Source organism: Aspergillus tubingensis, assembly GCF_013340325.1.
Source record: "Aspergillus tubingensis WU-2223L DNA, scaffold_2, whole genome shotgun sequence".
NCBI classification, from domain to species: Eukaryota; Fungi; Ascomycota; class Eurotiomycetes; order Eurotiales; family Aspergillaceae; genus Aspergillus; species Aspergillus tubingensis.
Genome location: NW_023336276.1, coordinates 584467 through 611669, shown reverse-complemented (window position 1 = coordinate 611669; position 27203 = coordinate 584467). Strand labels below are relative to the sequence as shown.

At 50.3% G+C, this 27203-nt stretch overlaps 8 protein-coding genes across 8 annotated transcripts; 4 read left to right on the top strand and 4 right to left on the bottom strand.

The window, feature by feature from the left end:
* Nucleotides 1-101: 101 nt before the first annotated feature.
* On the top strand, nt 102-1960 carry AtWU_00769 (putative isoamyl alcohol oxidase; the record flags this gene model as incomplete). The annotated part of the gene is made up of 2 exons (XM_035495884.1): nt 102-565; nt 631-1960. 2 exons carry the CDS (start codon nt 102-104, stop codon nt 1958-1960), a joined length of 1794 nt encoding a protein of 597 aa, XP_035351777.1.
* A 257-nt stretch (nt 1961-2217) lies between these two features.
* Nucleotides 2218-5645, bottom strand: AtWU_00768 (MFS transporter; the record flags this gene model as incomplete). The annotated part of the gene is made up of 7 exons (XM_035495883.1): nt 2218-2305; nt 2380-3212; nt 3262-3351; nt 3400-5047; nt 5101-5385; nt 5439-5540; nt 5596-5645. 7 exons carry the CDS (start codon nt 5643-5645, stop codon nt 2218-2220), a joined length of 3096 nt encoding a protein of 1031 aa, XP_035351776.1.
* A 2838-nt stretch (nt 5646-8483) lies between these two features.
* AtWU_00767 (putative membrane bound cation transporter) lies at nt 8484-11132 on the top strand (the record flags this gene model as incomplete). Its single annotated transcript, XM_035495882.1, has 8 exons — nt 8484-9060; nt 9110-9138; nt 9191-9298; nt 9353-9424; nt 9475-9552; nt 9606-10773; nt 10825-11011; nt 11069-11132. The coding sequence occupies 8 exons, from the start codon at nt 8484-8486 to the stop codon at nt 11130-11132; spliced, it is 2283 nt and encodes a 760-aa protein (XP_035351775.1).
* Nucleotides 11133-12912: 1780 nt separating this feature from the next.
* On the top strand, nt 12913-13852 carry AtWU_00766 (WW domain protein; the record flags this gene model as incomplete). The annotated part of the gene is made up of 2 exons (XM_035495881.1): nt 12913-13633; nt 13707-13852. 2 exons carry the CDS (start codon nt 12913-12915, stop codon nt 13850-13852), a joined length of 867 nt encoding a protein of 288 aa, XP_035351774.1.
* Nucleotides 13853-14339: 487 nt separating this feature from the next.
* Nucleotides 14340-15140, bottom strand: AtWU_00765 (class I SAM-dependent methyltransferase; the record flags this gene model as incomplete). The annotated part of the gene is made up of 1 exon (XM_035495880.1): nt 14340-15140. One exon carries the CDS (start codon nt 15138-15140, stop codon nt 14340-14342), a length of 801 nt encoding a protein of 266 aa, XP_035351773.1.
* A 3058-nt stretch (nt 15141-18198) lies between these two features.
* Nucleotides 18199-20589, top strand: AtWU_00764 (anoctamin family protein; the record flags this gene model as incomplete). Its single annotated transcript, XM_035495879.1, has 4 exons — nt 18199-18292; nt 18361-18514; nt 18572-18866; nt 18928-20589. 4 exons carry the CDS (start codon nt 18199-18201, stop codon nt 20587-20589), a joined length of 2205 nt encoding a protein of 734 aa, XP_035351772.1.
* Nucleotides 20590-21801: 1212 nt separating this feature from the next.
* On the bottom strand, nt 21802-22789 carry AtWU_00763 (alcohol acetyltransferase; the record flags this gene model as incomplete). Its single annotated transcript, XM_035495878.1, has 2 exons — nt 21802-22700; nt 22759-22789. 2 exons carry the CDS (start codon nt 22787-22789, stop codon nt 21802-21804), a joined length of 930 nt encoding a protein of 309 aa, XP_035351771.1.
* Nucleotides 22790-23657: 868 nt separating this feature from the next.
* On the bottom strand, nt 23658-24814 carry AtWU_00762 (zinc-binding alcohol dehydrogenase family protein; the record flags this gene model as incomplete). Its single annotated transcript, XM_035495877.1, has 2 exons — nt 23658-24610; nt 24691-24814. 2 exons carry the CDS (start codon nt 24812-24814, stop codon nt 23658-23660), a joined length of 1077 nt encoding a protein of 358 aa, XP_035351770.1.
* Between the last annotated feature and the right edge of the window lie 2389 nt (nt 24815-27203).

Below are 27203 nucleotides of genomic sequence, written 5' to 3'. Positions count from 1 at the left end.
TGGAAATTCAGTCGTATTCGCGTTCTATCACAGAATATATAAGACCTTACATTTCATGTATTCCAGAATGAATCTACAACAATACAATTATTGTGACAACGATGCTTCCAAAGCTCCTGGCACTCATCGCCCTTCCAGCATTGGCTGCGGCCAATTGCAAAACCGCCCCCGGTGATGCAGCTTGGCCGTCAACTGAGGAGTGGTCTGCCCTGAACCAATCTATTGGCGGGTCTCTTATTAGAACTGCCCCTGCTGCCTCTTCCTGCTATGCAGGAAACCCACTGGGCTCGTCGTACAACTGCTCCTCAGTGAAAGACCACTGGTCCTACGCAGCCTACCATGCCATATGGCCTGAAAGCAATGACTACTCCATCTACAACAACAACTCCTGCGTACCCCCAGGTGTTTCTGGATACACCAAAGACAAGGGATGCAGTATCGGCGGCATGCCCCAATACATCGTCAATGCCACTACCGAAGAGCAGGTCGCAACGGCCATGTCATGGGCATCGCAGAGGGACATTCGCATCGTCGTGAAATCAACAGGCCATGATCTTAACGGTCGGTACGTATATCCTCATCACTCCATTCCCTCAATGATATCAACCCAGCTAACCTACCCTCCTCAAGATCAACCGGTGCCTACTCCCTCTCAATCTGGACCCACAACTTCAACCACATCCACCACAACCCAACCTGGCATGTGCCTGGCACCAACAAAACCGCAGACGTGCTAATCTGCGGCGGCGGCAACAACTGGGGCACAGTCTATACCACAGCCGTAACCCAACACAACCGAACAGTCGTAGGCGGCGAAGACGCCACAGTAGGCCTAGGCGGCCTGATCCAGAACGGAGGCCACGGGCTCCTATCCAGCCACTACGGCCTCGCCTCCGACAACGTCTACCAAGTCACAGTCATCACCCCGGAGGGCCATATCCTCACCGCAAACGACGCCCAAAACCAAGACATCTTCTGGGCCGTTCGTGGCGCCGGTGGTGGCCAATTCGGCGTAGTGACCGAATTCATCCTCCAAACGCATCCAATTCCAGAGAACGTCGTAACCGGGGGCTTGACCTTCTACGCATCCAACAACTCCAACACCTCAGAGCTAGCCTCATGGACCGCCTTCGCCGAAACAGCATCCGAGATCCCTCACCTCATGGACTCCGGCATCACAGGCACCATCATGGCCGCGACCGGCAAATCAGCAAGCACCTACGCTGGCGTCGACGAAGTCCTCGCCGGTCCAGCAGTCATCATCAACCTAATCGCCTACAACTCAACCGCCCAAGCCATGAACACCACTCTCCACAGCCTCTCCACCCAACTCGCCAACAACACAGCCCAAATAACCACCAAACTCACACCCCCAACCACCCAGTCGTACTGGTCCTACATTAAACCGAACTTCCTCGCCAGCCAGTCCGCCGGCGCATCCAGCCTCTTCACAAGCCGCCTCCTGGGCAAATCCGAGCTCTCATCCCTCCCACAAGCGGATCTCATCTACTACCTACAGCAAATCTTCGCCTCGCAATCCGGCTCCGGCTCCCTCCTCATCTTCGGCCTCCAGGGCGGCCGCGGCACTGCTAACGTGCCCGAACAGCGCCGCGGGAGCGTCCTTCCGTCATGGCGCAGCGCATACGCGCACGTCATGGCATATGGCGGCTCCGTGAACGCAACAGGTGACCCTGCGGCGTCGTTGGCTGAGGCGGCGGAGTGGTATGAGAGTGTGCTGGAGCCGGTGTGGAGGAATTGGGCGCCGAATATGGGGGCGTATATGAATGAGGGCAATCCGTTTAGCAGTACCTGGAAGAGGGATTTCTATGGAGATGGGTATGAGAGGTTGGTGGAGGTTAAGAGGAGGTATGATCCGAGGGGAAGTCTTTGGGTGTATTCTGGGGTGGGGAGTGATGAGTGGGAGTTTGATTTGAGGAGTGGGTTGCTTTGTAGGGTGTAGATGGGGAAACATTTGTCTAGGTTGTGATGGGTAGTTATTTTCTCTTCTTTGTGTTAGTAGTATGTGTGTGTATATAGTTCATTTAGCAGTATGCTATGATGTAGATATTTGAGCTTTGTCTGCCACTGTCTACTTGACTAAGCACATAACTTAGGTAAACAAGAGTACTACGCATCATAAATGTAAATATAATAAACAGCAATATATACATCCTATTTTCATATTGAAAAAACATCTACACACCCCAAACCAACCACCTACTCCTCCTGCATCAACCGCTGCGCCTCATCCCCATCCCGAACATGCAAATCAAAGCTCAACTCCCCAACCAAGCTTTTCACATTCCTATAACAAGCAAAAAAAAATAACCATTAGCAACTATACCCACAGCAAGACAGGAAGGGGATTGAACCACATACCTCAGCAAATCATCCAACGAGCAACTAACCACGGACCTCAAAACCTCCAGACAAACAAACGCCGAGAAAGCCGGATCCTCTACATGTCGAATACTCAACAACTCCTCATCAATGCGCTGCAGCTCCCTCGCAAGCGGGAATGTATCCCCCGTCTCGAGATACGGCGGTAAAGGCTGAGAATTCTGCACCGAAGCGGACAAGTGGCAGAGCAGGGAGGTGATTTTGTGGGATTTGAAGCCGCTGGATTGGAGGGCTATTGAGGCGAGGCGGGAGATCCATTTATTATTATTGTTATTGTCACTATTGTCAGTGGAGTTGGTGGTGGTGGTAGTGGACAAAGCATCCATGTTCTGAGTGGTATGCGCCATTAACGCCATGCTAGTGAGCATGCGCTGGATCTGCGAGATGATTTCATCGTAAGTTGCACGGGGGAATTTCCCACCGATGGGCGGCTCGAAGGAACTGAAGTGGCTGTGCATGCGGAGGCTGTTTAGGAGGAGCATTTCTTCTTTGAAGACTTTGTGGCGGGTACGTTGAAGAGTGGAGGTTGCGGAGCGGATGTCGTCGTCGTCTTCGGTGGTACCGAGTTCACCGGTGAGCCAGAGCTCGATGGTCGTGTGCATGCAGCTGTAGAACTTGGCGAGGACGAAGAGCCCGCGTCCGAGGGTCTTACGGAGGGTGGTTTTGGCGGTTATGGGGTAGGGGAAGATGACCCAGAAGAAGGAGATGGCGCAGCCGGCGGCGACGGCGGCGAGTTTGTATGGGCCGAAGAGGTAAATGGGGTAGTAGGGTTGGCCGTTGGAGGTGGCGACTTCGATGCCAAGTTTGCGGACCTGATTGGGTTAGAGTGGGTTGTTTTGAAGGGGGGTTGGGAGGGGTTACTTGTAGTTCGTAGCCTACGATGACGTTTAGGGTCACAATGGCGATCACGGAGGCTCCGAAGTATTGTGGGACTTTCACGTAGAAGTAGTACTGTTGGATGGTTAGTGGGTGGCTGGTATGTAGAGGATGCGGGCTTACCTCGAAGACGTTGGCGAGGTAGAGGAATACTATGACACCTGGGGTCTTCTCATCCACAATATACCAGACGATCAAACTCAGGACTAATGAAACGGCTGTTGCGACGATGCGCGCAACGAAGCCGAACATTGTCTGTCCGCTGGTCGGGTTCATTCCGATCACAATGACAATCATGGCCCAGATGCATCTTTGGTGGATGAAAAAGTCCTGTGTCTTACGCAGGTATGCCAGAATACCAACGGAAAATGCAGCTGCTGCAACGCGGAAGCCGAAAATGCTTTGCTCGGAACTGATAATGTGCGATAAGTAGCGGAGCGCCAGGCTGCCTTTCTCAAACCAATTGGCCGGGGGCAGGTGCTCGGGATCCGGGAAATTGTTCGCTTCGGTCTGGCCAAGGGCAGAAGCTGGATCGACATGAGATGAATGTCTCCTATCCGGAGCAGACTTGGTGTCGTGGTCGGTATTAAGGGAGAGCCATTTACGGATGGTGTTGAGTCTGGGGAGAATCAGTCTGCTGCGCTTCATAGTGCCATCCTGGATTCGGTCATCAGCGAAACGGATCAAGTCGAGAGTCGCGGTCAGTAGGTTGTCCTGCAGATGTCCCATGAACAGGATGAGAAAGAACTCCTGCTTGACGTCAGGGTCTGTCGCAATGGCCGCCATGTCTTCCTGGGAGGTGGCATCATCCGGCTTCTCTAAGACCGTAAACGCCTGAAGGGAGGCAAGGTTTCTTGTGAGGTCCTTGCGGCGTGAGAAGTAGTTTCGCATTTCTTGTTCAAAACGCTGTGCGAATTGTGGCTCTAGTGGTGTGAGTAGTTCTCCGGTCCCTTCCTCATCTGCTTTTCCTGAGTATTGTTTCTCGATTTTCTTGCGCTTAGATAGCCCAAGAGCCAGTAAGACATATTGTAATCCAACTGTCGCCAACCTGGAAGAGTCCACAAGGCGGTCTTGAAGCGTTTGGGCTACCTTCTGCATCTCGGATTGTTTCACAGAATCCTCCTCGGCGTCGAGTGATCTCACACTGTTGTTGCGCGTTCCTTCGTTCCTGACAATCATGTCCAACACCTCAGGCAGCATAGCCATTCCCGAAAGGGGCAGCAAAACACTTCGCAGCAGCCCTCCAATCCTACTCAGATCGCCTGCTGATAGTTTACCCCATGCAATTTCGTCTTTCGAGTAGAGCAGGTCTGACTGTAGCTTCCCGTGCAATCCGTTCAATTTGGTGATTGATGCTGTCAAGCGCTTCTGCTTCGCTTCCAGATCCGAACTGGGACTGTTCTGCATGTCCCGCATACTTCGTGCCGTGCGCGTCCTCTTTAGAAGCCCTTGACCTCCGGTCCATACCTCTGATGTCCCCTTGACAAAGTCAATCTGCGACTGGAGTACGTTATCGATCTTCGCGACGTAACCCCTGATGTCGTCGAAGACATGTCCGCGGCTAGTAATTGGTAGTATAAGAAGAGAGACCCCGGTAGCAATGGCAAACCCCAGCATAAACCCCTTCAACAGTCTAGAAACGAATGAAAGACCCTCGGATAGTGTGGTGAACATGCCACCGCGAGTGATAGTAACAGAAGAAAAGATCGAGAAAGCTACCATAGGATCCTGCAGCTCCTGCGGGCGCCAAGCACGGATGGTATTTGCGGCCCTGCATAGGTTCAGTGAATCTGAAAATGCTATTGAAGTAGAAACCGGACATACCAAATCATGAATATCAGCCATATAGCGGACACGGCACAGGCATCGCTACTGAAGCCATTCCGGGCGGCCTCGCTAGCATCTGGAGGGGTGTTATGTTGTCTCGCTCGTACGGCGCAGAATATAGCTAAGCAACAAAGAGAAGCTGATACACATGTTGACAAGAGATCATAAAACATGATACGCATGAACTTGGCCCGCGGTGTCAGTGCTTGAGACAGGACCGAAATAAGAGCTGATAGATATCCGATTGTGAGGGTGATGTCGGATATAGCACTACTCTGGTAACTGCTTGGTATCAGCTACACTGATTCCAGAGATTGATACGCAATATGACCTACATCGCTATCACAATTGTCGGTGGCAAAGCGCCCTTCAGCATGATAAGGAAAGACCGAGTGTCCAAGTCGAGCCGCTGTCTCCATGTCAAGGGATTCAAAATACTGTTGAAAAACTTTAGTTCATCCCAACTACAGAAATACCGCGACAGTTGCCTACCTCAGCAACCTAGCCATCCTACCCCCGCCGGCGCTCCTTGATGGAGCCATTGTGCAATGACTGCTGTGACCGTATAGCTTAGGTCACGGGAAGCAGGATACTGCGTATGCTCGCATATGGGCTGATTAAACAAAGACTGTAAATTTAGATGAAAAAATTTCTCTCTTCTGATCTTCTTAGCTCGCCGAAAGATCATCGATCGAGCCGGGCTGAGGGACGGTTGCATCCGGGTCGGGTTGCCGTGCCTGGATCTCGTGACGCGTGCCGAGCCAAATGCCGATAGAAGAAGGTTTCTTCTGCACGGGGCGTCTGCAGCATTATCGGCTGGGGATTTCGGCCATCAGATAGCTCTTGATTGAGGTGTAGGGCTGACATGGCTAGAGGAATCGTAGGCGCGACTTCTTTGTGGTGTTCCGTAGCTGGTCTGATTGGCTGATTGGCAGTATCTGGTGATGCCAAAGTACGTAGTAGTTGAATGTTGAGGATCTAGTCTTTTGGACGAGTAGCAACCTTGCGGATGAAGATTATCATTTCCCATCTTATCGGGATCCGAGTCCGAGCAGTAAGATAAGGTCTCTAACTTAATTATTGGTCTGAATCGTAACTCCCCGACGAGCCAGTATGAAGTAGAGGAGAGAATAGGAAGCGGACGATAATGCGAGCGGATGAAACCTTTGCCGGGTCATCCCCTCCACATTCAATCACGTGACCTATACACTGGCTGTCGCTGCATGCTTTCGGGGAGAATTAATGATGCTTTTGCCATAGGATGACTCGTGTTCTACGCTTTGAGTCAATTCGCAATGAATGGAATAGGTGCTCGAGTGATTGGCTGAAGTTTATCCAGCGCGACATGATGACGAGCGGACGGACACATCATGCCTGTAAAGGTACCAGCGTACGCTAGGACATCACCCCGCATATGTACTCTAGTCGTGGTTACTATTCTTTGTGCTTCTACCCACTGGCCAAGACGGTCAGATGCACTGGCATCCGGACATGCATATTCCAAATCGGACGCTGTTGCGGGGTTACGAGGCGCGCTGGGCCGTCATGATCTCATTGCATCCAGAAAATCCAGATATACTTTGTTGAGAAACAATGAAGAAGGCCAGAGTTGTCTGGTTCTCATTCCATTTACAGATGCCAAGCCGGAAACGCAATAAGCGACAGTGATCTGAAACTATAATGATAGGATGGAATCTGTCCGATGGCACCGTCAATATGAACTCAATGCGTCGATGGCAGTTCCATCACAACGGTCCACGGCACAGCCATAACTTCTCGCTCAGCCACACTGCTGCGGAGACGGTTGGGGATGACGAGTCCATGGTCTAGATCGTGAGTCAGCGGATTTTAAGGAACCGCGCTGAATGGCCAAGGTGGACGTTTGAGAGAGATACTGAAAGTACTGTGTACCATGAATACGTGTTGAGCGACGAGAAGACATGTCAACATTCCGGAGAGATTCTGACGCTGACGAAAGCTCATTGAGCCTTTGCAGGGACAAGCTCATGTGACGCGTTACCCAAAGCTGTTGGCTCTCCTGTAAAGTACGGGTATGGGATACCGGAATCCGGAGAAATGCTACCGAAACGAGGCTGACTCCTGACGTAGTGTCGACCAATCAAGAACGATCCACTAGTGGGCTTCGGGGCAGGCGCAGGAAACCAGCAGGTCTGATTGGAGGGTCTCTCGGGGAGAAGATTTGGGGGAAGAGTTTTATTTGTTGAGAAAGACAGGTGGACTTGGCAAATCACTTCCAAGCCAGCCCGTTCTGGCCTCAATTCTCGGTCGGGGTTATGGAATTCACAACTTTCAGTCATTGTTCTGTGTGTCTGTGTTCTGTTCTATCCGTTGCGTAACGGGGCATCTTACCCCCTTACCTCTGCAAGCCACGGCAGCCTGAAATAGAGCTACCAAATCGAATAATCTAGATACGTAGTAGTCTCATAATCAACTACTGTTGACTCCTTTCAACCCTAGTTTCGCTGGCCCCACTGTTGATGTCGTAGGTGTGCATCTCATGGACGGATTCTGGAAAGGGTGAGATAAATTGAGATTTGCCCCTATGGATCCGCGGCCCAGGGGTGGAGACCTCCATCCCATCGGGCGGCCCAAGAATAATAGTAGCTATCTGATTCATCATTAGTATTCAACTTTTCTGCTTCTTCTGTCGACTGACAAACGGAGAAGTCCCGCCCGTGATCGCTGACATCTCCGAGTCCGAAATTGAAAAATAGCCGATGACACCATTGGAATTCAGTTCTCCGAGCTCTGGTCGGAAATACTACAGGAGGAGATGACCTCAGCGGTACTTGGAGTACTAGTACGAGTAGGTATCTAGAAATGATGTGATAGGATGTTAGAGCAACTGTTGGCCATGATTGATAAGGTGTAAGGTGGAGACAAGCTGCGTGTCGAGGCGACGGCAATTCACTGCGACTCGATTGCTGCGAAACGGGGCGGACCATGGCTCCAGTTCGGAATAAGGTCAGGATCAGGATGATCATCCTGCTGTCTTGGCAAGCATCATTGGTCCTGCTTCCATGCCACAGGGCTCCCCCCCGTCCCAGAAAGGTTGACTTCTCCATTCCCTTATAATAGTCCGGTCGCGCAGGTTACTTCCAGGGACCCTCTTTTCCTATCTATATTCTCCTTCCTGAAGCTTGGCTTGCTTCTTCAGTTCCTGTGTTTGACACAGCTTCCTCTTCACCAGTTTATCACACACGTCTTATCGAGGGCCCCTCTTGCCTTCTCTATCTGATCCTTTCCGTTCCTGGCTCTGAAATACATGCGTGAGTGCCTCTCCCTATCTGCCTCCTATCGCCATCCCTTCCCTGGCCCACTAGAGGCCCTCCTCGACGATTTCATTTGACATCTCATCGATGATTGTATCTATCTTGACCCCCCTGACTAACATTCTATCTCTTTGCTATGCAGACCGGATTCACTCGTGGGCGAAAGCTCACGCGTCTACCCCGAATAATTCCCAGGGTCAAAACCAGTCCAACACCCAGTCCTCTGAGGACGCTTCGGCTCAAGATGCTCAAGTGAAAGAAGGTATACGTGACCCGGCCAGCCCGGAGTCGGAAAAAGATGCCAATCAAACCACTGAGCGCCCACTGTTCGTCCGGATGAAGGATGGAATTGTTCGCTTCACCGGACACACCAAACGCGCCCTGTGCCACAGCTGGGTCAATGTGCTGCTCGTCTTCGTCCCTGTCGGCATTGCGGTCCAGGCCGCTGGACTCAATCCAGGCCTGGTCTTTGCCATGAATGCGATAGCTATCATCCCCTTGGCCGGTCTGCTCAGCCATGCCACCGAGTGTGTCGCTAGTCGATTGGGTGACACTGTGGGTGCACTCATCAACGTCACCTTTGGAAATGCAGTAGAGTTGATCATTTTGTATGTACCCAATCCCACCCATTCACCCCTGACTGTTGCTAACGTTTCGGTAGCATGTAAGTTGTTGCTTATAAGAGCATGTGCACACACAAATACTAATCACAGCGGATTCGTTCAGTATTGCCCTAGTCAAGGTGAGTCAACTGGTTCTGCAACAGACTTGAGGATCGCTCTAATTCTGTCCAGAATGAGATTCGGATCGTCCAAGCATCCCTGCTGGGATCCATCTTAGCAAACCTACTGCTGATCTTGGGTATGGCCTTCCTCTTGGGAGGCTTGCGCTTCCAGGAACAGGTAAATCTGCCAGCAACATAAGCTGTACGCATTCGTCAAACTAACATCTGCCAGATCTATAATAGCACTGTCACGCAGATGAGTGCATGTCTTCTCAGTTTGAGTGTCATGAGTTTGCTCTTGCCAGTATGTCTGCGCATCCTTTCGGTTTACCCTATACTTACTAACGTATCCAGACGGCGTTCCACGCTTCTTGGTCGGACGCTGGAGATGCAGATAAATACACGCTCAAAGTCAGCCGTGGAACAAGTGTTGTAAGTAGTATCAACTGCGAATCATATCATACCTTGTTTAATTCTCCGATCAGGTCTTGCTCCTGGTGTACGTTTTGTACATCATATTCCAGCTCAAATCCCACGCCTACCTATACGCCAGTATCCCACAACAGATTATTGATGAGGAATCTCACCCCGGTGTTCTGGCTGAATTCATGAACAGTTCGTCAGACTCGAGCAGTTCATCGGATGAGTCTGTGGATACGACAACCTCCTGGTCCACCGCCAAGCGTATAAAGAGAGCCATGAAACATAGGCGTCATCGCAAGTCGAGCACCAGCTCGCATGGCACGGTTTCTCCCCAGTCATTCCGTAAGAAGTCCTCGGCCGATATTCCTCCTGCAGCCGTTATAGATGAGCATGCTGGTTCTGCGGGTGACCTGAGTGTTACTCAAGCCGACGGGTCTGGCTCGTTTGTCATCGATTTTGGAGATGACAGCCGATACGATGCCGATCATGAACCTCAGACCCGGGACTTTGGACAACCACAGGACAAAGCCTCCAAGGAGGATCGAAAGGCGAAAAGGCGTGAACGCCGGAAGCAGCGTCGTGCCGAAAAGGATAATACCGCCGCTTCTGTGAAGGGCACAACTGTGACCGGCCGCCCATCCATGAAAACATCCCAGACAGAACCCGCCTTTGATCACCCTCAGCCTACGGCGGAGGTTGGAGAAGCAACTGAACCCGCCAAAAGGCGATCGCCCTTCCGTCCAACCATTCCATCTCTGTTGAGCAACACGGTTTTCTCGAGTAACTTGGCCGCCCCCAACTCAGCAGTTCCCTCCAGTCCCTCGAATCCCTATGGCCTCCGACGCACGCATTCTCTACCCTCTTTCACCAATCGCCCACCACCTCCAGGCAATGCCGTTCAGTTTGCCCGGGGTGCTTCTCGCATGCCTACGGCCGTGGCCAACAACCCAACTGAAGCGGTTCCCGAGCAGCCCGAACCCGAAATGTCTCGCACCGCAGCGGTGGTGATGCTTCTGGTGTCGACCGGTCTTGTCGCAGTGTGTGCGGAGTTCCTCGTCGACGCTATCCCCACCATGATCGAGAGCTCGTCTGTCAGTGAAGCCTTCATCGGTCTGATCATCCTTCCTATTGTTGGCAACGCCGCCGAGCACGTGACCGCTGTCAGTGTGGCCACCAAGAACAAGATGGACCTGGCAATCGGTGTATCGGTAGGAAGTAGTATCCAAATTGGTATGTTCTTATTGTTTTTTTCCTCTGGGAGTAGGGGCTCATTCGTCACAGCTATCTTTGTTACGCCACTGGTGGTCATCCTGGGTTGGTGTATGGACAAGGACATGTCCTTGTACTTCACGCTATTCGAGACCATCTGTCTGTTTGTCACGGCCTTCGTTGTCAACTTCCTGGTCTTGGATGGCCGAAGCAACTATTTGGAAGGGTCTTTGCTCATTGCAGCCTATGTGATCATAGGGTAAGTTCAACTCTTTCCAGGGTCACGTTTATTCGGTGGCTAACAGGCGGCTTCTAGTGTTGCTGCGTTTTATTATCCTGGCAGTGGACAGTCCAGCGATCTTGGCACTGCTGGAGGATAAGCGGCTGCCAGGGGTTCATCAAGACCTATGTCATAGCACCGGGTGTTTTAACACCCGACTGCACAGTGGTGGTGGAGTAGAGGGGGTTAGTGAACTACGGGGGGTGGGTTCGGAGACATGGGAAGAAGACGGCGGGTTTATGTTAGATGGTGGGCGAGGAGGATGGTTACATTAAACGAGATTGCCAATAATGCTGCCTGGTTTAGTCTAGACAATTCAGAATGCAAAGTACCACTTCTCGGAGATGATCTTTCTCAGGGATTGCGGGATTTTCTGCGGCAATAGTACGACCATTTGATACCCTTAAATCCCGCTCCGATGCAACAATATCTAATACATCGCCTGCCAAGCCGAGTCGATTTCCTGGCGCAGGAGTAGTACTTTCTCCGCGCATCCTCTCGACATGGCGCAGGATTTAACTGTAGGCAACGAGGCACTGATTTTTTCTTCTCATGTAATCCGTCGGTAAGTACGCTCTTGGCACAGTGTTGTCAAGACAGGTCCGACAACGATGACTGCATCTGGAATGCACAGCGATAGATGTGGCTGAGCCTGTCATTATTACGGTGTACCACTAAGTCTAACAGTGGATGTACAGCCACTCGGTAAGACACACGTGGCTGCTTCGGTCAGGGGCTATCGGAGGGGCTAGTCTTGGCGTAATCAATGGACGTTCCAGATACAGCGGCTACTACAGTACTAATTTGCTTTTGCGCCGTTGCTGCATTTCGCTTAGGGAGGTTCGCTTGGAGGCAATATTCTCTTCTTTCGCATGATGCAGTTATCCAATTAAAAATCTCACTTTTAAGGTGGCTATGCTCACCCGGTTGAACAGCCCGCCTTCTGGAACCCTACCCAACGGGGAAGACATAACCCGCCGGATGATGATCGATGATACGGGAATGATACGCAGTGGGGCTGAAGCTGTGGCTGAAGGGTCAGTATGTATTCCGATTGGCTGGGAAGACCAGTTCCACATCACCAGCCCTGTGTGGCGCCAAGAAACCGAAAAGGGGAGGGTCGGAGGAACAAGTCAGACGGAGAATTATTCTTAGCATTGATTCGATTTGGTTGGTTTCATTTCATGAGTGACTGACTGCATTGCATGGCTAAGAGCGAACTATTAGCTAAGTCTGCTAGGCATCAACGCCCCTCCATCTGACGCATCTTCTTGCTGCCTCTCTGCAGCTGGTTTACTGCCATTGTACAATCATCCATCATCATGCCTTCACCAGGGTACAACCCGTCCAGCCACTGTGTCCAGTCCATCTTTTGGTATTTGTGAATAGAAAATGCGTTTCAATCTAGACTCCCGGTTGATCCCGGGATCCACCACACCCTTCAGGGGCCATGATACCGTCCATTGTTTACGTCTCTGCCTAATTCCGTTCTGCATCTCCAGACTGCCAGATCTACAGCCTCCCAGTCACCACTCATCCACCCGACTATTGACGCTTCTCCATCCCAGCTAATAACCCAGTGGGGAGCCCTTCTCCTTACTCTTAGCGCCTGTCTGGGTCCCGCTGGGCTGAGTTCCAATCCCTGGGAGCCGTTAATCCCGGCCTAACTGTTACTTACGCGCCAGTGGCAGGGTGAAGTCGAAGAGGGGCCCCTCCCAATGATGCATCCGTGTCCAAAGTCCAAACTTCCCCCCTCCACCTGACAGGGTCTCCAGAGCCGCTTTGAATATTTAAGGGTCTTTCATCCTTCCCTTATTCTCTTCTTCCCTCTCATCTTTCTTACTTCCCTCTCCTAACTTCCTAATCCTTCCACAACCACCATGTCTTACTACCCCCCACCACAAGAACCCTACTACGGCGGACGCCCTCCATACGAGCGTCCGCCATACGACCGTCCTCCCTACGAGGGTGGTCCTCCCCCGGAGCGGCCCCCTTATGACCGTCCTCGTTACGAGGGTTCTCCTTACGACCGCCCTTCCTATGAGCGCCCCCCTCCAGAGAGATACAACTCCGGTCCTCCCCCGCCGGAGCGCCCTCCCTACGACCGTCCCCCATACGGTGACCGGCCTCCCTACGAAGGCGGCGAGCGCGGATACGACTCCCCTGCTCCTCGTCCTCCCTACGAAGGTGGCGAGCGCGGCTTCGACTCTCCCGCTCCCCGTCCTCCCTACGCCAGCCCTCCTCCTTCCGCTCGTCCTCCTCCCGTCCCTCCCCCTCCTCTTCCCATGGAATGGGCCCAGGAGTGGGAGCCCAGCCTCCGCCGCGCCTACTACGTCCACATGCCTTCCGGCCGCACAGAATGGGAGCTCCCCGCTGACATGTCCCGCGACATGCCTCCCCCTGGTCCTCCCCCGGCCGGTGGTCCGGGCTACTACGCAAGCCCCCCTCCGCCGCAGGAGGGCGGGTACTACCCCGACCCCCAGGCCCAGCAGATCTCTGAGGAGGAGCAGAAGAAGAAGGACCGTAAGAACATGCTTATGGGTGGCGCAGCTGGTCTGGCTGTTGGTGCTCTCGGCGCTGCATTCATTTCCCACGAGATTCGTACGTCCCCTTTTCCCTCAACCTTGACCACATCCATGGTCAAGGTTTAACTGCATACTAACGAGAACAACAGACGAGCACGAGGAAGAAAAGGAAGAAGAGGAGCGTGAAGAACAGTCGTATGACTATGACCGGCCGCCTGTCGTCTACGAGCGCGAGACTACTATCATTGAGCGTGGAGAGGAGCCTGCATATGATTACGAGGAGGATGGATGGTAGATGCGGCATACCTGTTTCCGTTTGTTGATAAACAACTTCTATTCGTATAGCTTTCGGGATTGTTTAGCTGTATCTATTATGCATTTAACTCATACCTTGTTCAAGGAATAGATTTGACACAAAATTATTTCTGGCGCGTAGTTGTGTGTCTTGACATGACACTTAATCAACTTGTAGTTGAAGGTCTTTGTCGCCTTGGCGTTGAGGCACTCGCTCTACTGATAATTCACTATAGTTTCTGCCGATATAATATCATCATAGTATGTCTGGTACTAATCAAAACGCATTAATGATAAAAGTACGCTCCACACAACGAACAACGAACTGTTTTAAGGGAATACTCGGATAGTATTATAGTAGCTACTATAAATAATGTTGTTATTGTTCGACATATATTGACCCTCCAACTCCTCATCACATACTATATACACTGTACCAAAGTCCCCCACAAACAGCAATACAACAAAAACTACAATTGAATGTACCCCTACTTCCAAGCAACAATCTCCCCATGCAACAACCCAAACCAAGCCCTCTCACACTCCACAAACTCCTCCCACCCCCTCACAACCGCCTCCAACTGCTCTTTACTCGCATATCCCCCCTCAAGCGCCTGCGTCGCAAACCCCGAATTCGCCGCCCTCCCGGCCATCGAACCCCCCCAATACCTCCGTTCCTCCGGACTACTAAAGCACCACGACCCCGCCGTCTTCTTAATCCTCTCCTGCACAAACCCGGCCTCTTCCGCCCACACATGAATCCTCGACCCAGGGTGCGGATTCCCACCCTTCTCCCTCGCCATCTTCGTCGTAATATCTAACCACAGCTCAATCGCCTTATTCTCAGGATACCACGTCATGGCGCTGGATTCGCGGGCCGCGATAATCCCCCCGTTGGGTTTAGCCACGCGGCGCATTTCGCGCAGCGCGAGCACGGGGTCCGCGATGTGTTGGAGCACTTGGTGCACGTGCACCAGGTCGAAAGTGTCGTCGGGGAACGGGAGGGCGTGGATGTCTGCTACTTGGAAGGTGATGTTTGTGATGCCTTGCGAGGAGGCGAGCGTGCGTGCTTGCTCCAGTGGGTCGGGGACGTATTCGACGCCGGTTACGTGGCCTGAGGGTACGTGTCGCGCGAAATCGATCGTGATGCTCCCTGGGCCGCAGCCGATGTCGAGGATGGTCATGTTGGGTTTGAGGTAGGGGAGGATGTAGGGGACGGAGTTGCTGAGGGTCCGCCAGCCGTGGGTTTGGAGGACCGCAGGGGCGTGGTCGGTTGTGTAGGTTGTCATTGTTGGTTGGGTGTATGGATGTATATGGTATTGGTTTGAGGGTTAATGAAGGTGAAGTTGTTTCTTTGTGTTATTTGTGAGGTAATGTTGAATGGCAATTGCTGGTGCCCATGGGGATATTTATATGGATGAGTCCCCACCTATGCTGTCATCCCCGCTCCCGTGGTCGGAGTTCCGAAGTTGAACTCCGCGGTGGTGTATAGGCACATTGTCGGTGGGTGAGTTGGTTTGTTGAAGTCACGGTGGGGTTTTGAGTTGATGCAATCTTGGTAGTTCTTCTTGTTTGGAGGAAGCTGTTCCGCCTGTTTTGGGTTGCGAGGTTTGTATAGTTGGTGGGGAGTTGGGTGTTTGAGTGAGGGAGCGACGGAATTCCGAATGGTGGGGTGAACTTGAGATCCGAGGTGTAAACTGAGGTACACCGCCTTCACACGTCATGCTTTGATTTGAGGGTGAGCATGGGGATTGTGGGCTGATGTACTTATTCTACTTTTAAGATCTGCTGCACTTGATATGCTGCTCATTTTAGGAACAATCGGTGTGGTCTACTCTAAGTGAGGTGTTAACCGGACTGTTGGTATATAGTTTGACTCACTCAAACTATTATGTGTATATATAGTAAGGAGAAAGATCTCGATGATGACAGTTTACTTCGTTTTACAGTATTGTGCACATACTCACTTATTATTGGGTAGGAAGAGAAGAAAAGAGTCAAGTACTATAGGGGCAAGGGAGCTGGATAGAGGGTGAGCTAGGCAGGCAAGTCCAGACCATGAGAGTTAGACTATGCTAACTGTGATAAGGTTGACACTAGTGCGTGTACAGATTATTCGATAGGCTGATTGTTACTACTGGATTGCACCCCTGTCGGGATGAAGACTAATACTACTTGTGAGAAAGCCTTACAGATGTTACTATATTACAGTAATCTTGCCACTGGCTTCGTTAGATTAGGCAGTTGTCAGGGGCTGACATTTGCTTAATATATCTGTTTTACATAGTCTTATACTGCCCCCGACTGTCAGTTCCGAAGCAATGAAGGCATCGCAGCGTAAAGTGTACATGGGTTTCACTAGTAGTATTTATATACTATGACCAGCTATTAAGAAAACGCTTTCTGTAGTTAAGAAAAATAGGATTAACATAAGAGGGTAGAATCTCTCGTGGTGTATATCATGCCACATAATAATACATGATATATAAACAGCGTTGTCAAACCCGGTGGTATCATGTCGTAACTCCGTATTCCATATATTATATTGTACTAGAACATAATCAGCATCAGTAATCTCATGACTATTGTAGTATACATACCAAGCGTCTGTTTCCAAAACAGATACTAACGATCATGCGACGACGGCTTCTGAAGACGAGGATAGTAGAACAGGAAGAATACCACGACAGCTAGCAAGACCACGAGCGTCGGCAGGAACATAAACAGAAAGAGGAACAGACTCAGGCCTAAAGCGGCGCTATGTCCTGGGAAGAAACGACGAGCCATGAGATCAACAGTCGAAGCAAGCATCGATTCCATGGGATAGAAAAGGGTGATGTTCCACGCTAGTGGTCGAAGATCCGTCTAGTAAGGACTAGTGGACAAAGAAACAGGACGATCAGGGTCTTTTGATGTGATATTTATATCGTAGGTTTAATGAAGTGGCAGATAGAGGCTGGATCCTTGGCCGGAGCTCACGGAATGATGAGTGATGCTGCAGTGAAGCTGGCTGAAGTGGAGCGCGCTGCGCAGTGGGCAGGCCGTTATCTCTGACTTTATTGTTGCGGGGACCTAGCTAGATCACGCGAGTCGGTTTTGCGGCTGTAGTCTAGATGGGTTGACTCGTTACTGCCAGACAGAGGCTGGGGCCTGGGAGGTTGACGGGGGAGATTCGAGCCATTTGAAGTTCTGCCAATAGCTCGGTGCCTGGTCCATGAGGTTGCTTTTGGCGTCTGGAAAAGGCAAATTTGAGGTACCAGCACGGTAAGTTACATGGTAAGCAGTTGGTTGGTAACCCGTTCAATACCAGCCAAAAATGGATGCCTGCAGGGATTTGCTTCATTATTGGGCGCAGTGGAGAACCATCATTGGTTGATGTCTTAGCGCCCCGCTGAGGGCCCACATCAACCATTCCGCTTTCAGCCGAGTCGCTGCTAAAATTGAACGGGCATTCGAAGACCAATCATTACCGGGTGACGCAAGAAGCAAGGATTGTCTGGGTCAGGCAGCAGTATTTCATGTACGGTGCGCAGGTTGCTTGAGATGCTTACAATAGCATGCTTATAATCTCTAGAGGAAACTAGATTAAATCAAGTAAGTAATATGCGAGGAATGATCGCGCCCATGACTGATTTTAAGTATTTCAATAAGCATCGCAGTTTAATCAAAGCCCCTCGTTCTTCCCCTGTCTTGGACGCGGGGGAGTGCGTCAGAATTCCAGCACCGAACCACGGATATAACTTCGGTAATACTGGTATTAACAGTTGAAGATTTCAAAGGGAACAGACGGTGTATCAGCTGGATTGCTAATACGGCTAGAGCCACCGCAGCGAACCAATGGTCGTGTCGCCCTGTAGGGCTGAGGCGGACTTGGCACGGCCCTCGGGTAAATCAAAGGCAAGCTGGCCAGTCGAAGGGATGGAGCATCGTGAATTTCGTTGTATCATGAGTACACTGAACAACTGATATCATCCCGCCTGGATGGACACATAACTAATTAATATCCATTAATAATCAGAATGCCGCTGTGGAAAATCTCACGCTACGCCGTAAAAGAAAATAGTTCTCCCCATCGCAATCAATCAGGCGAGCGTCATCCGTTCTATCCCTTGCAATCCTTCTCTTTTCCTTCCCTTTTCTCTCCCCTTCTCTTCAGTTCCCCATCGGCTTTCCCCCTCCCTTCCCCATCCCACCGAGCTCGGATGCATCCGTGAGTCCCCGCGGAGATGAGGCTATCTCGTTCGTTATCAATCGCTCAAATCTGATCTGGTATTCTTTGCTTTTTCTTTCCCCCTTTCACCCCCTTCTGTGAATCTTCCTGTCCTTCCTTTCGTCAGTCGATCCAGGATGGGTCTCTTTGCTGGACACGGAGCCCTCGACCAGGCCGAACTGGATAATTTCGGCGTCGATTGGGTCATCCACTATTCGTTCGAGGATGTCGGTAAGCAATCATTCCTCCCAATTCCATCCGGCTGACGCCCGATCTCACACCGTCTTCTTCCCGTCCAGAGCTCTCCCAGGCGATCCAAGAGTTTCGAACTTTAATCCACGACCTTCAAGAAGCGCATCTCCAGGTACAAGTCCGTCATGGCTACGGCGCCTCCCTACTCGTCTGCATTCGGGTTCCGCCCGATCTGTTGGGCAACCTGGTACACAAATCTCGGTACGGATGATCGGTAACAACAAATGGTGCATGGTCGGGAAAGCTAACGACGTATAGTGTCAAGGACTGGCTTCATGGAATCATCCACGAATTTCCTGAGGGCGGAGACGAGGGCGAGACTGACGCCGACACTCCTGCGGAGGCCCTCAGATCTGTTTACCATGCGGTGACATGGCAAAAGCATCTTGGAGGCGCTGGAATTACCCCCAAGGTGGGCCAATGGAAGAATATCACGGCGGCTATCCCTCTGCATGACCGCTCCGCCAACGCGGAGCTGCTCCGGAAATGGAGCCGGACTATTTTCTTGACGGCTGAGGATCTTGACGCTATTCGCGCGTTGTTTGGCGAGAAGGTGAGCACCATTAGAAACTTAGTTGGGTCTCCTTGGCTCTGTAAATATACTAACATCTCAGGTTGCTTTCTACTTTGCCTTTATACACTGCTATTCCTGTTTCCTGATTTTCCCGGCTGTCTGGGGCGTCTTCTCTTGGTTCTACCTGGGCCCCTATTCGATTACATGTGCGATAGTGACTTGCATCTGGGGCATCGTGTTCGTCGAGTACTGGAAAACCCGCGAGCTCGACCTGAGCTTGCGCTGGAACGTCAAGGACGTAGGATTCCTCAAAGTGAACCGACCAGAATGGGTTTGGGACAAAGAATTTCAAAATCCGCACACCGGCGAGACCATTCGCGTGTTTTCGGCTCATAGGCAATTCGCTCGACAGCTCCTGATGATTCCCTTTGCGACCGTTGCAAGCTTGGCATTGGGTAGCTTGATCATCCTATCATTTGCTCTGGAAATCTTGGTGTCAGAAGTGTACAATGGCCCAATGAAGGCATACTTGGAGTTTCTGCCGACCGTTCTGTTTTCGCTCTCCTTGCCCTCCATAACCAATATTTTGACGGATTTTGCGAAGCGTTTGACCGACTACGAGAACTACCGCACGCAGGATCAATACGACCTAGCACAGACAGCGAAGACATTCGTGATGCACTTTATTACGGCCTTTTTGCCCACGCTACTGACCGCATTTGTATACGTCCCGTTTGGAAGCAAGATAGTGCCCTATCTTGACACTCTTCGCTCCTACGGTCTCCTTTCCGCCAACCTTGCCCGTGAAATCCACATCGACACCTCCCGACTGCAACAGGAAGTGATCTATCTCTCTGCGACCGCTCAGATCCTCAACTTCGGCGAGGAAATTGTGCTTCCCTATGTCAAGCAAACCCTGATGCACAAGTGGCGTGACTGGCGCGAAGGTCGGGACTCTTCGCGTCCTCGTGGCTACTCTCAGAGGACCGATCAACTCCTAGTCGATGCTCCGGAAGAAGCTGGTTTCCTCTCGCGTGTCCGTGACGAAATCGACGCGGATGAGTACGATGTTCATGAAGATATTCTGGAGATGTGCGTACAGTTTGGCTCTCTCGCTCTCTTTGGAGTTGCATGGCCCTTGGTCTCCCTGGGTTTCCTCGCTAACAACTGGCTGGAACTGCGAGGCGATTTCTTCAAATTGAGCTTGGAGTGTCAACGGCCTCCCCCCATCCGAGCTGACTCGATCGGACCATCTCTCATGGGTCTGGAAGTGCTCAGCTGGCTCGGTACCCTGTCCACCGCCGCCATCGTGTACCTTTACCGCGCTGGACTCCAGGAGGTTAACATGTCGTCCCTCCTTCTCACTCTCCTCCTTGCCGAATGGGCCTACGTTGGTGTTCGCTTCATCGTACGAAGCGGACTCGAACGAATTAGCTTCATCTCTCTCCGTCGCGAGGAGTCGAAGCGCTACGCTATGCGCAAACGCTTCTTGGAAGCCACGTCGGGCCGGGTATCCCCTCGGGCTAAACCGCGAGTCCGATTCCAGGACCGGGTTAGCGTTTTCTCCTCGTCCACTGATGTCCCTGGTACTAAGGAAGACTTCCTGCACCCCGGACATCACCATGAAATGGGCCGCGGTGGACGCTTCTGGTCGTGGGCTCCCAATGAGACAGCGGACGCAGGCGTTCGGCTGATCAAGGCCCTGAACACTAACATGGACGGTTCGAAGACCGGGCCTGTTAAGGGCGCCAAGGGCGCCTGATATACTCAATACACCAGTCATTCATTATTATAGATTTGTCACTCATTAATTTGATGCTTTCTGATTCAGTAACCGTCGCAGGTAGACGGTTAGAATGAGCCTGCGGGACGGAAGAATGTGGTCTGTACGTGATGGATCACTAGCTGTCCTAGAACATTGTTTCCTTTTTTGTTATCTTTATGTGTTTGTTTCCTTGTTTCTTCACTTTGATTCTGTATGTATACATTAGACTAGTATTAATTGATGATCATTCGAAAAAAATCTAGATGTATATTGAAGCATGCGCATATAGGTTTCTACCTACGTGGCCATTCTGGTTCACGTCAGACAGTAATCCGTAGATCGTAATGGCATGATGGCAGAAAGCCATCAGGAAAGCCTTATTTGTCCGAGGAACGGTGGGTGGGGGTTTGGGGGTTTGGCTTTCGAGTCGTTCAAAGATCCTATTGGAGGTATCTTATTCTGCCTGTAGGCACGCAATGAAGCAACGAGGTCTACGGAGTAGGAAATGGTAATCTCTTGAGAGTCTTACTAATGTCAAGGTAAGGTCTATTTATGGCCGTCAAAAAAGGGAAACTTGTTTATATATATTTTCAAAGACCACATCCTGAATTTGTCCTACTACTAGCTGAGAATCACGCATTTACGCGGCTGAATCAGGTTAAGTAAATATACTCTCAGCTTCAGAGCTCAATAAATTCTGCTCTCCATTTAAGATATCTCCCACAGATTATTCTCTATGAACGCATACTTAATAAATCACTTCGCAGCATTATGCAACTCCCTGGCAATCCCATCAACAACACCCTCAAACATCTCTGACTCTGCAAGGCCTTTCTGCCATATAATCCCTAGAACCAAACAGCCATCTCCCCCAGTGATAGAAGACACGACCCAAGGTGCACCCAGCCCATCGAAGGGCGAGGTAAACATCATCCGTCTGATCTGCGGCCACGAACTTCCTTCATGGACTGATTTCGCAACCCCCAGATTCGATGTCTTAAAGCTTCCATCTCGGTCCTTGCCTATCTTACTCTGTAAAAAGCTCCAGATATCCACATATTTGAGCAGGCCCACACTGGTATCTTTGCCTTCGCGACTGAGCACTTGTTTTATTGTTGCGCAGGAAGCCCTCGCGACTTCCCATGGAAAGCTGTCAGAAGGATACTGATCCATCTGCTCCCGGAAGAAATTATCCCTGAAATCCATGATTCAGACACCCATGGATTGATCTGTGATCCCTTCTTCTTCCTTCAGCCAGCGACGAGACGACATGGCGCTGATTGCTTCTAGTTTGGTGTACTCCTCTGGCAAATGCGCAAGGAGACTGCGCGCAGCGGCTGTATGTATGACCGAGGTTATAGTAGCCTGGTTCTGACGACATCGCTGTCTTAGTGCTGTAGATACTGGTTCGGGGACAACAATCTGGCGGATTTCAGTGTCGAACGGTGTAAATGACTTTGGACCTGTCCAAAGACCCGGATCACGATAGGGACATATTTTGTTCCGGAAAAATTGCTTAAGGAGGAAAGTATAGCTTATAGAGCACGGGTGGACCGCTTCCAGGTTTGGGAGCAGAGGGAGCTTAGGTGATGGGATCACCTGTCTTGTAGCCTCTCCCGAGGTCAAAGAAGTAGCAGCATCATGTAATGCTATGAGAAATGTCTCATGGAAGGCCTTTCCTGATATGCCATCTGCAATTGCATGGTGGAATATATATATCGCTGTGAAGCGCTGGTCATTCGGCTCTGTTAAGATGATCATTCTCCAAAATGGCAGGGGCGCTACGAATTCGGCTTTCTGATGGACCTGCAGTAGTTCGCACAGTTCGGTGTCTGGCTTCTCTTCAACAGGATAGTCGCGGGTACGCTTTTGGAAGGATACAGTCTGGCTGAGGTCGATTTCTGGGAGCCGGAAAAACCAGGTATCGTTGTCTTCTCTGACCGGGATTGCTGATAGGGCAGCATTTTGGCTGATCAATGTTTCAAGTGCTTTATATACATATTCTTGGATGGCCAGGGTGAAAGTATTTGGGAGAATATAGGTTGCCGATATCGCCACGTTGGTGTTCTTGGTCAGAGCACGCGCGAGGAAGAATTCCTCTAGGGGCCCTGTTGGCTCTTCGTTAGATGATGCCCGTTTTGGTGTTTTGCATTGCGTTTTACTGACCGGCTCGTCGTAGTCTCTCGTGGTTGTCCATCATTGAAAAGTTCTAAGGATGATGTACAATGACACCTTAAGCGAGATGAGAATAGGAGGAACATGATTTTTCTCCTTTGTTTTCTTCTTCAATAAATAATATATATAGCTCTAGCACCAGGTTAAAGCAAATAAAAAGCCTTCTTTTTATTGGAAAATATCTTCACAGGTTCACTAAATTGCCACTCCTTGTTATTGTTCATTGACAATTTGCTGTATCAGATTACCTCGGTTGCGGTCGTAAATCACCCAGACAAGAGGAACCGTTCAAGATACCTTGTAGGAAAAGAACAATTGAAAAGGAAATCAAGAATAAACAGAGACTGTACTCAGGCAACGGCTTACTTCAAGTCTGCTGCAGAGTACTCTTTTCGTCATGCCCCGGACGCAAAATTGCCCAGTCCAAATGAAGGCTGCTGGTTCGCTTAGGACAAGGGTTGCCAATGACTTCAGACTTTTGGATATCTGATTATTCCTGCTAGAACAGCATGAAGTATCACAACCGTGCTATAGTCGAGAGGTTGAATTATGTTGAGAGATCTACCAACATGTTAAGCTTCTATAGTCGTAGTTGTGGTGGACGGAAAACACCCGAAAACCAGGTAAAAAGCACTTCCACGATTAATATGATGTGGGTCCGACCATTGTATATGTCTGATATATCTCCAGGATTGATACGGGACATGGTGACAGCGGATGCTATGGATTGTGACAGCTTACAGTAGGCGCCTTTTAAAGTTTATCGTGTAAATCATTGCTTTAGGTATTGCATTCAACCGGGTGATCATGCAGTTATGAGTGTAAGTACTTGATTATTACATTTTCCACATCAAAGCTTCACCATACAGCTATGCAACCAGAAATAGAAACTAAAATTGATGTGGTGTTTCATCCACCCGGTAAACCAACTTCTGTCCTCGTACTTTGTTCTCGCGCAACATATCTAGTCCAGACAACACTCCCTTGAGCCCATATGGCTGCTTAGACACCGGATGGGTCTTTATTTTACCCTGGTCTAACAAGTCCTGAAACACTGACTGCCATATCAGGTGATGCTTCATATCAATTGGTTTGGCGGGCACCTTCTGGGGTCCCATCGTGTATGGCTCTCCCACGACGGTATACGCCATTGAGACCGTCGACCGGACATCTCGTCGAGGGCATCGTAGTTCCTGCAGTGTGTGATACCGGCCTCCAGCTTTACTGGTCAGAGCTTCTGCACAAAACTGAGCCGAGGTAGCCATTGCGACGGTGTCAAAGCACAGCTTCAAGTTATCCCTGGTATACCTCCGGATCTCGGCCGCCGCATTAGGCTTGCTATAGTCAAATACCGCATCCGCCCCGAGTTCCTTGACCATGTCAAAATTGCTGACCGAGCACGTCGTGATCACTTCCATTCCGGATAGCTTAGCACACTGAATAGCCAAGGTACCTGTCGCGGTCGATCCTCCATAAATCAAGACAATCTTCGGTGTAGTAGCGCTCCGCGGCTTTCCAGGCATTGGAATTCCAAGATTCTGATATAGACTTTGGCCAACGGTCGTGTATCCGACCCCAACCGTACAAGCGTCCTCCCAGCTCATCCATCCCGGAATCTTGAGCTGCCCATTTCCCTTGGCCATGACATATTGACCAAACGCGCCATCTTCAGGCTCGACGGCGTTGCATCCGTGTGTAAGGCCCAGTACCCGATCTCCCTTCTGGAATCTCTCGGGCACTTTGGGACCGACCTCCTCGACGATGCCGGCAAAGTCACAGCCCACGGTACATCCATCACTAGGCACTAAGTCGATATGTTTCCAGTCTGTCGGGTTGAGAGCCACTGCATCATGGTGTGAGAAGAAGAAGCCGACAATGAGGGTCACTGAAGCAATGGGAAGAATAAGTGGATGATGTATTTACCTGTTACGGTTCTGACAAGCATGTAATCATCGCGCAGGCTGGGAATCGGTCGATCGGTCACCAATCTGGCCTGTTTCGGGCCTTGCGTTACCACTGCTAGGTGTGTGTTCAACTTTGCAACCATGATATATGTGGATGATAACGACGTTTTGCGCTAAATTTGTGGACTAAGAGATTTTGGTCTTCGAGGATAGAATCGTTCCAAGCTTTAGGTAGAATGAACTTTTCCAACAACTATAACTTCGGAGTAACGAGAAAAGAGTGAAATAATGCCGGCGATATAGATAAGCAACGTCAAAGGCCGGATTCAGCCCATATGACAGATTCCAATAGTTACCCCAGAGGGGATGGTGTTAGCTGCCGAAGCTGCGGTAGCAGCTGTTGTCGAATATTGCGGTGAGATTTCTTGAACAGCTAGACTATCTACTGCAGGGTAAATGTTGGTGTGGTTGCAGAAGATTTCCCGCCATCACTGTCTTGTACACTTGGAGTTGCCACTATTGGAATACTCATCACTACTCACAAGTGATACACCAAGCGGACGAGTTGACATCTGTCTATCCAGTAAGTTGCGACCCAGAAGGTGTTCGCCATTCATATGCAGTTAGCAACATCGGATGCAATAAAGTATTCTTATTGCAGAAACAATGCTGGCACACATGACAGGTAACTGAGGATTGCTGTTCTGGGACTTGTCTAAGCATCCCGCAGCCTAGTGCTAACACTCACTTTCGTCAATTCCCATAAGTAAGCATACTTGAAAGAACATTAAAGAGAAAAGAAAGTGAAGGTCGATTGTAGTGGGTTTGATTTGCCTAGTCAATGTAGCAGTAACGACAGTAGTAGGTGTGGATTTCTCTTCTCACAAGAGGAGTGACAACCCATGTCATACCTGAAAGCTTGAGTAGTAATGGTGCCCCTGTAATGCAGAGCCTTCCACCTAACAGCTATTGAATGTTGGTTTTATCAGAGAATGATATGACAGATATCCATCGAACCTGTCACAGAGCCCGAGTAACTGAGTTCGGATAGCTTGCCCCAATCTGGAAGGTCAGTCTAACCCAGAATTGATGAAGGATCCACCCGCCCATGGTGAAGCATGTGACTGGGCGGTAAACATGCCACTGCTACTTATTCTTCTCTCTCCGTCTTTGTTTCTCTCTCATTCCAATTCCGACCATCTGATGAAATTGTATTCGCGCATTTCCTGCTTCCTGCTTCTTGATCAGTTATGTATGATTTACTCCGGTAGCTTGGAAATCCACCTTTCCTCAGTTTATTTCTACTCTAAATGAGCTGCGCCGGTCCGAAGCGGTATTTAGAGTAAAGTCTTGTCGCCTGCATGCTGCATGGCGATGTGAGCCGACACCCCGGAAGGTCTGCGGGGGATCGAGCACGAACAAGCAATGTGCAGTCTCTGAGCTCCTAGTGTCAATAGCATTGAGATAATCATGGGGTGCCCTTCTCGAGGCCTGGCCCCCTAAACCCCGTCGATGGGGTCTGACTGGTTCAGCCCATCCGCCTGCATGGACTATAAGGAAGTAGTAAGTACCCACAATGCAATGTCCAACTTTCCTAAACTAACCTTAGTATATGGCTAGAAGCCTCTCTACTTAGTGTCTGTTACATTCATTGCTTTTTAGTTGGTAGTGAATGATTGTCCAAATGACCATACCTAGATCCACAACTCTATCGGACTCAGTACAGGCACGGCTTCCAGGCCGGGACAAGAATACCTCTTGACTAGATCCCCAAGTAGGATGCTTATGACATTGCAGACCGCAAACACCCAAGGCGTGGCCGGGACCGGAATAGATATTCTTTTGCGCACATTCTGAAAGGTTTGTAAACAAGATCCACTGTCCTGATAGGTCCATAACTGTCGGGTGCTAGCGCGATACCTTGCAGACTCGGTAGATATCCACTCTTCCGCTCGACGTAACTTTCAGACATTTCCCCCAGTATTTCTTCCCGACCAGAGCTGTTCCCCGAGCTTTAGCGGAGGTACTGTTGATCTTCGTATAATATCACACATCAGCCATGTCATTGCTGGGACACCGCTCCCAAGATACGGTGGGTGTGGCATTGACCTGATAGAGTGGTCGGCAGTCGAGATATCATGTAAAAACTTGCGTCGGGCTTCACTGAAGATCCCCCATTCGAGAAGGAGGAGTAGTCCAAAAAAAAAAAAAAAAAAAAAAAAGTAGTACGTACGCGTGCATGAGGTCTAAGAAGGGTAAAACAAAGATTGAATGGCTTACAAAAAGTCGCTGCAGGGTGAGAGACGTCACGTTGACCAGCTACGGGCATCACTAGCCCAGAATAGTTACGCTGCCCGGAGATCTGTGCATCGCCCAGAAATCGAACATGTCTGGGCTCTCCCAAGATGCACGGTAGTTAAGAGTCCGAATTTATAACCACGAGTAGAGCTTCCGGTCTCCTCGAAATTGTCCGTACAATTTCCATCCTATCTTCCACTTGACCCCCGGGCAGCCATCAGCCCATTGAGCCAG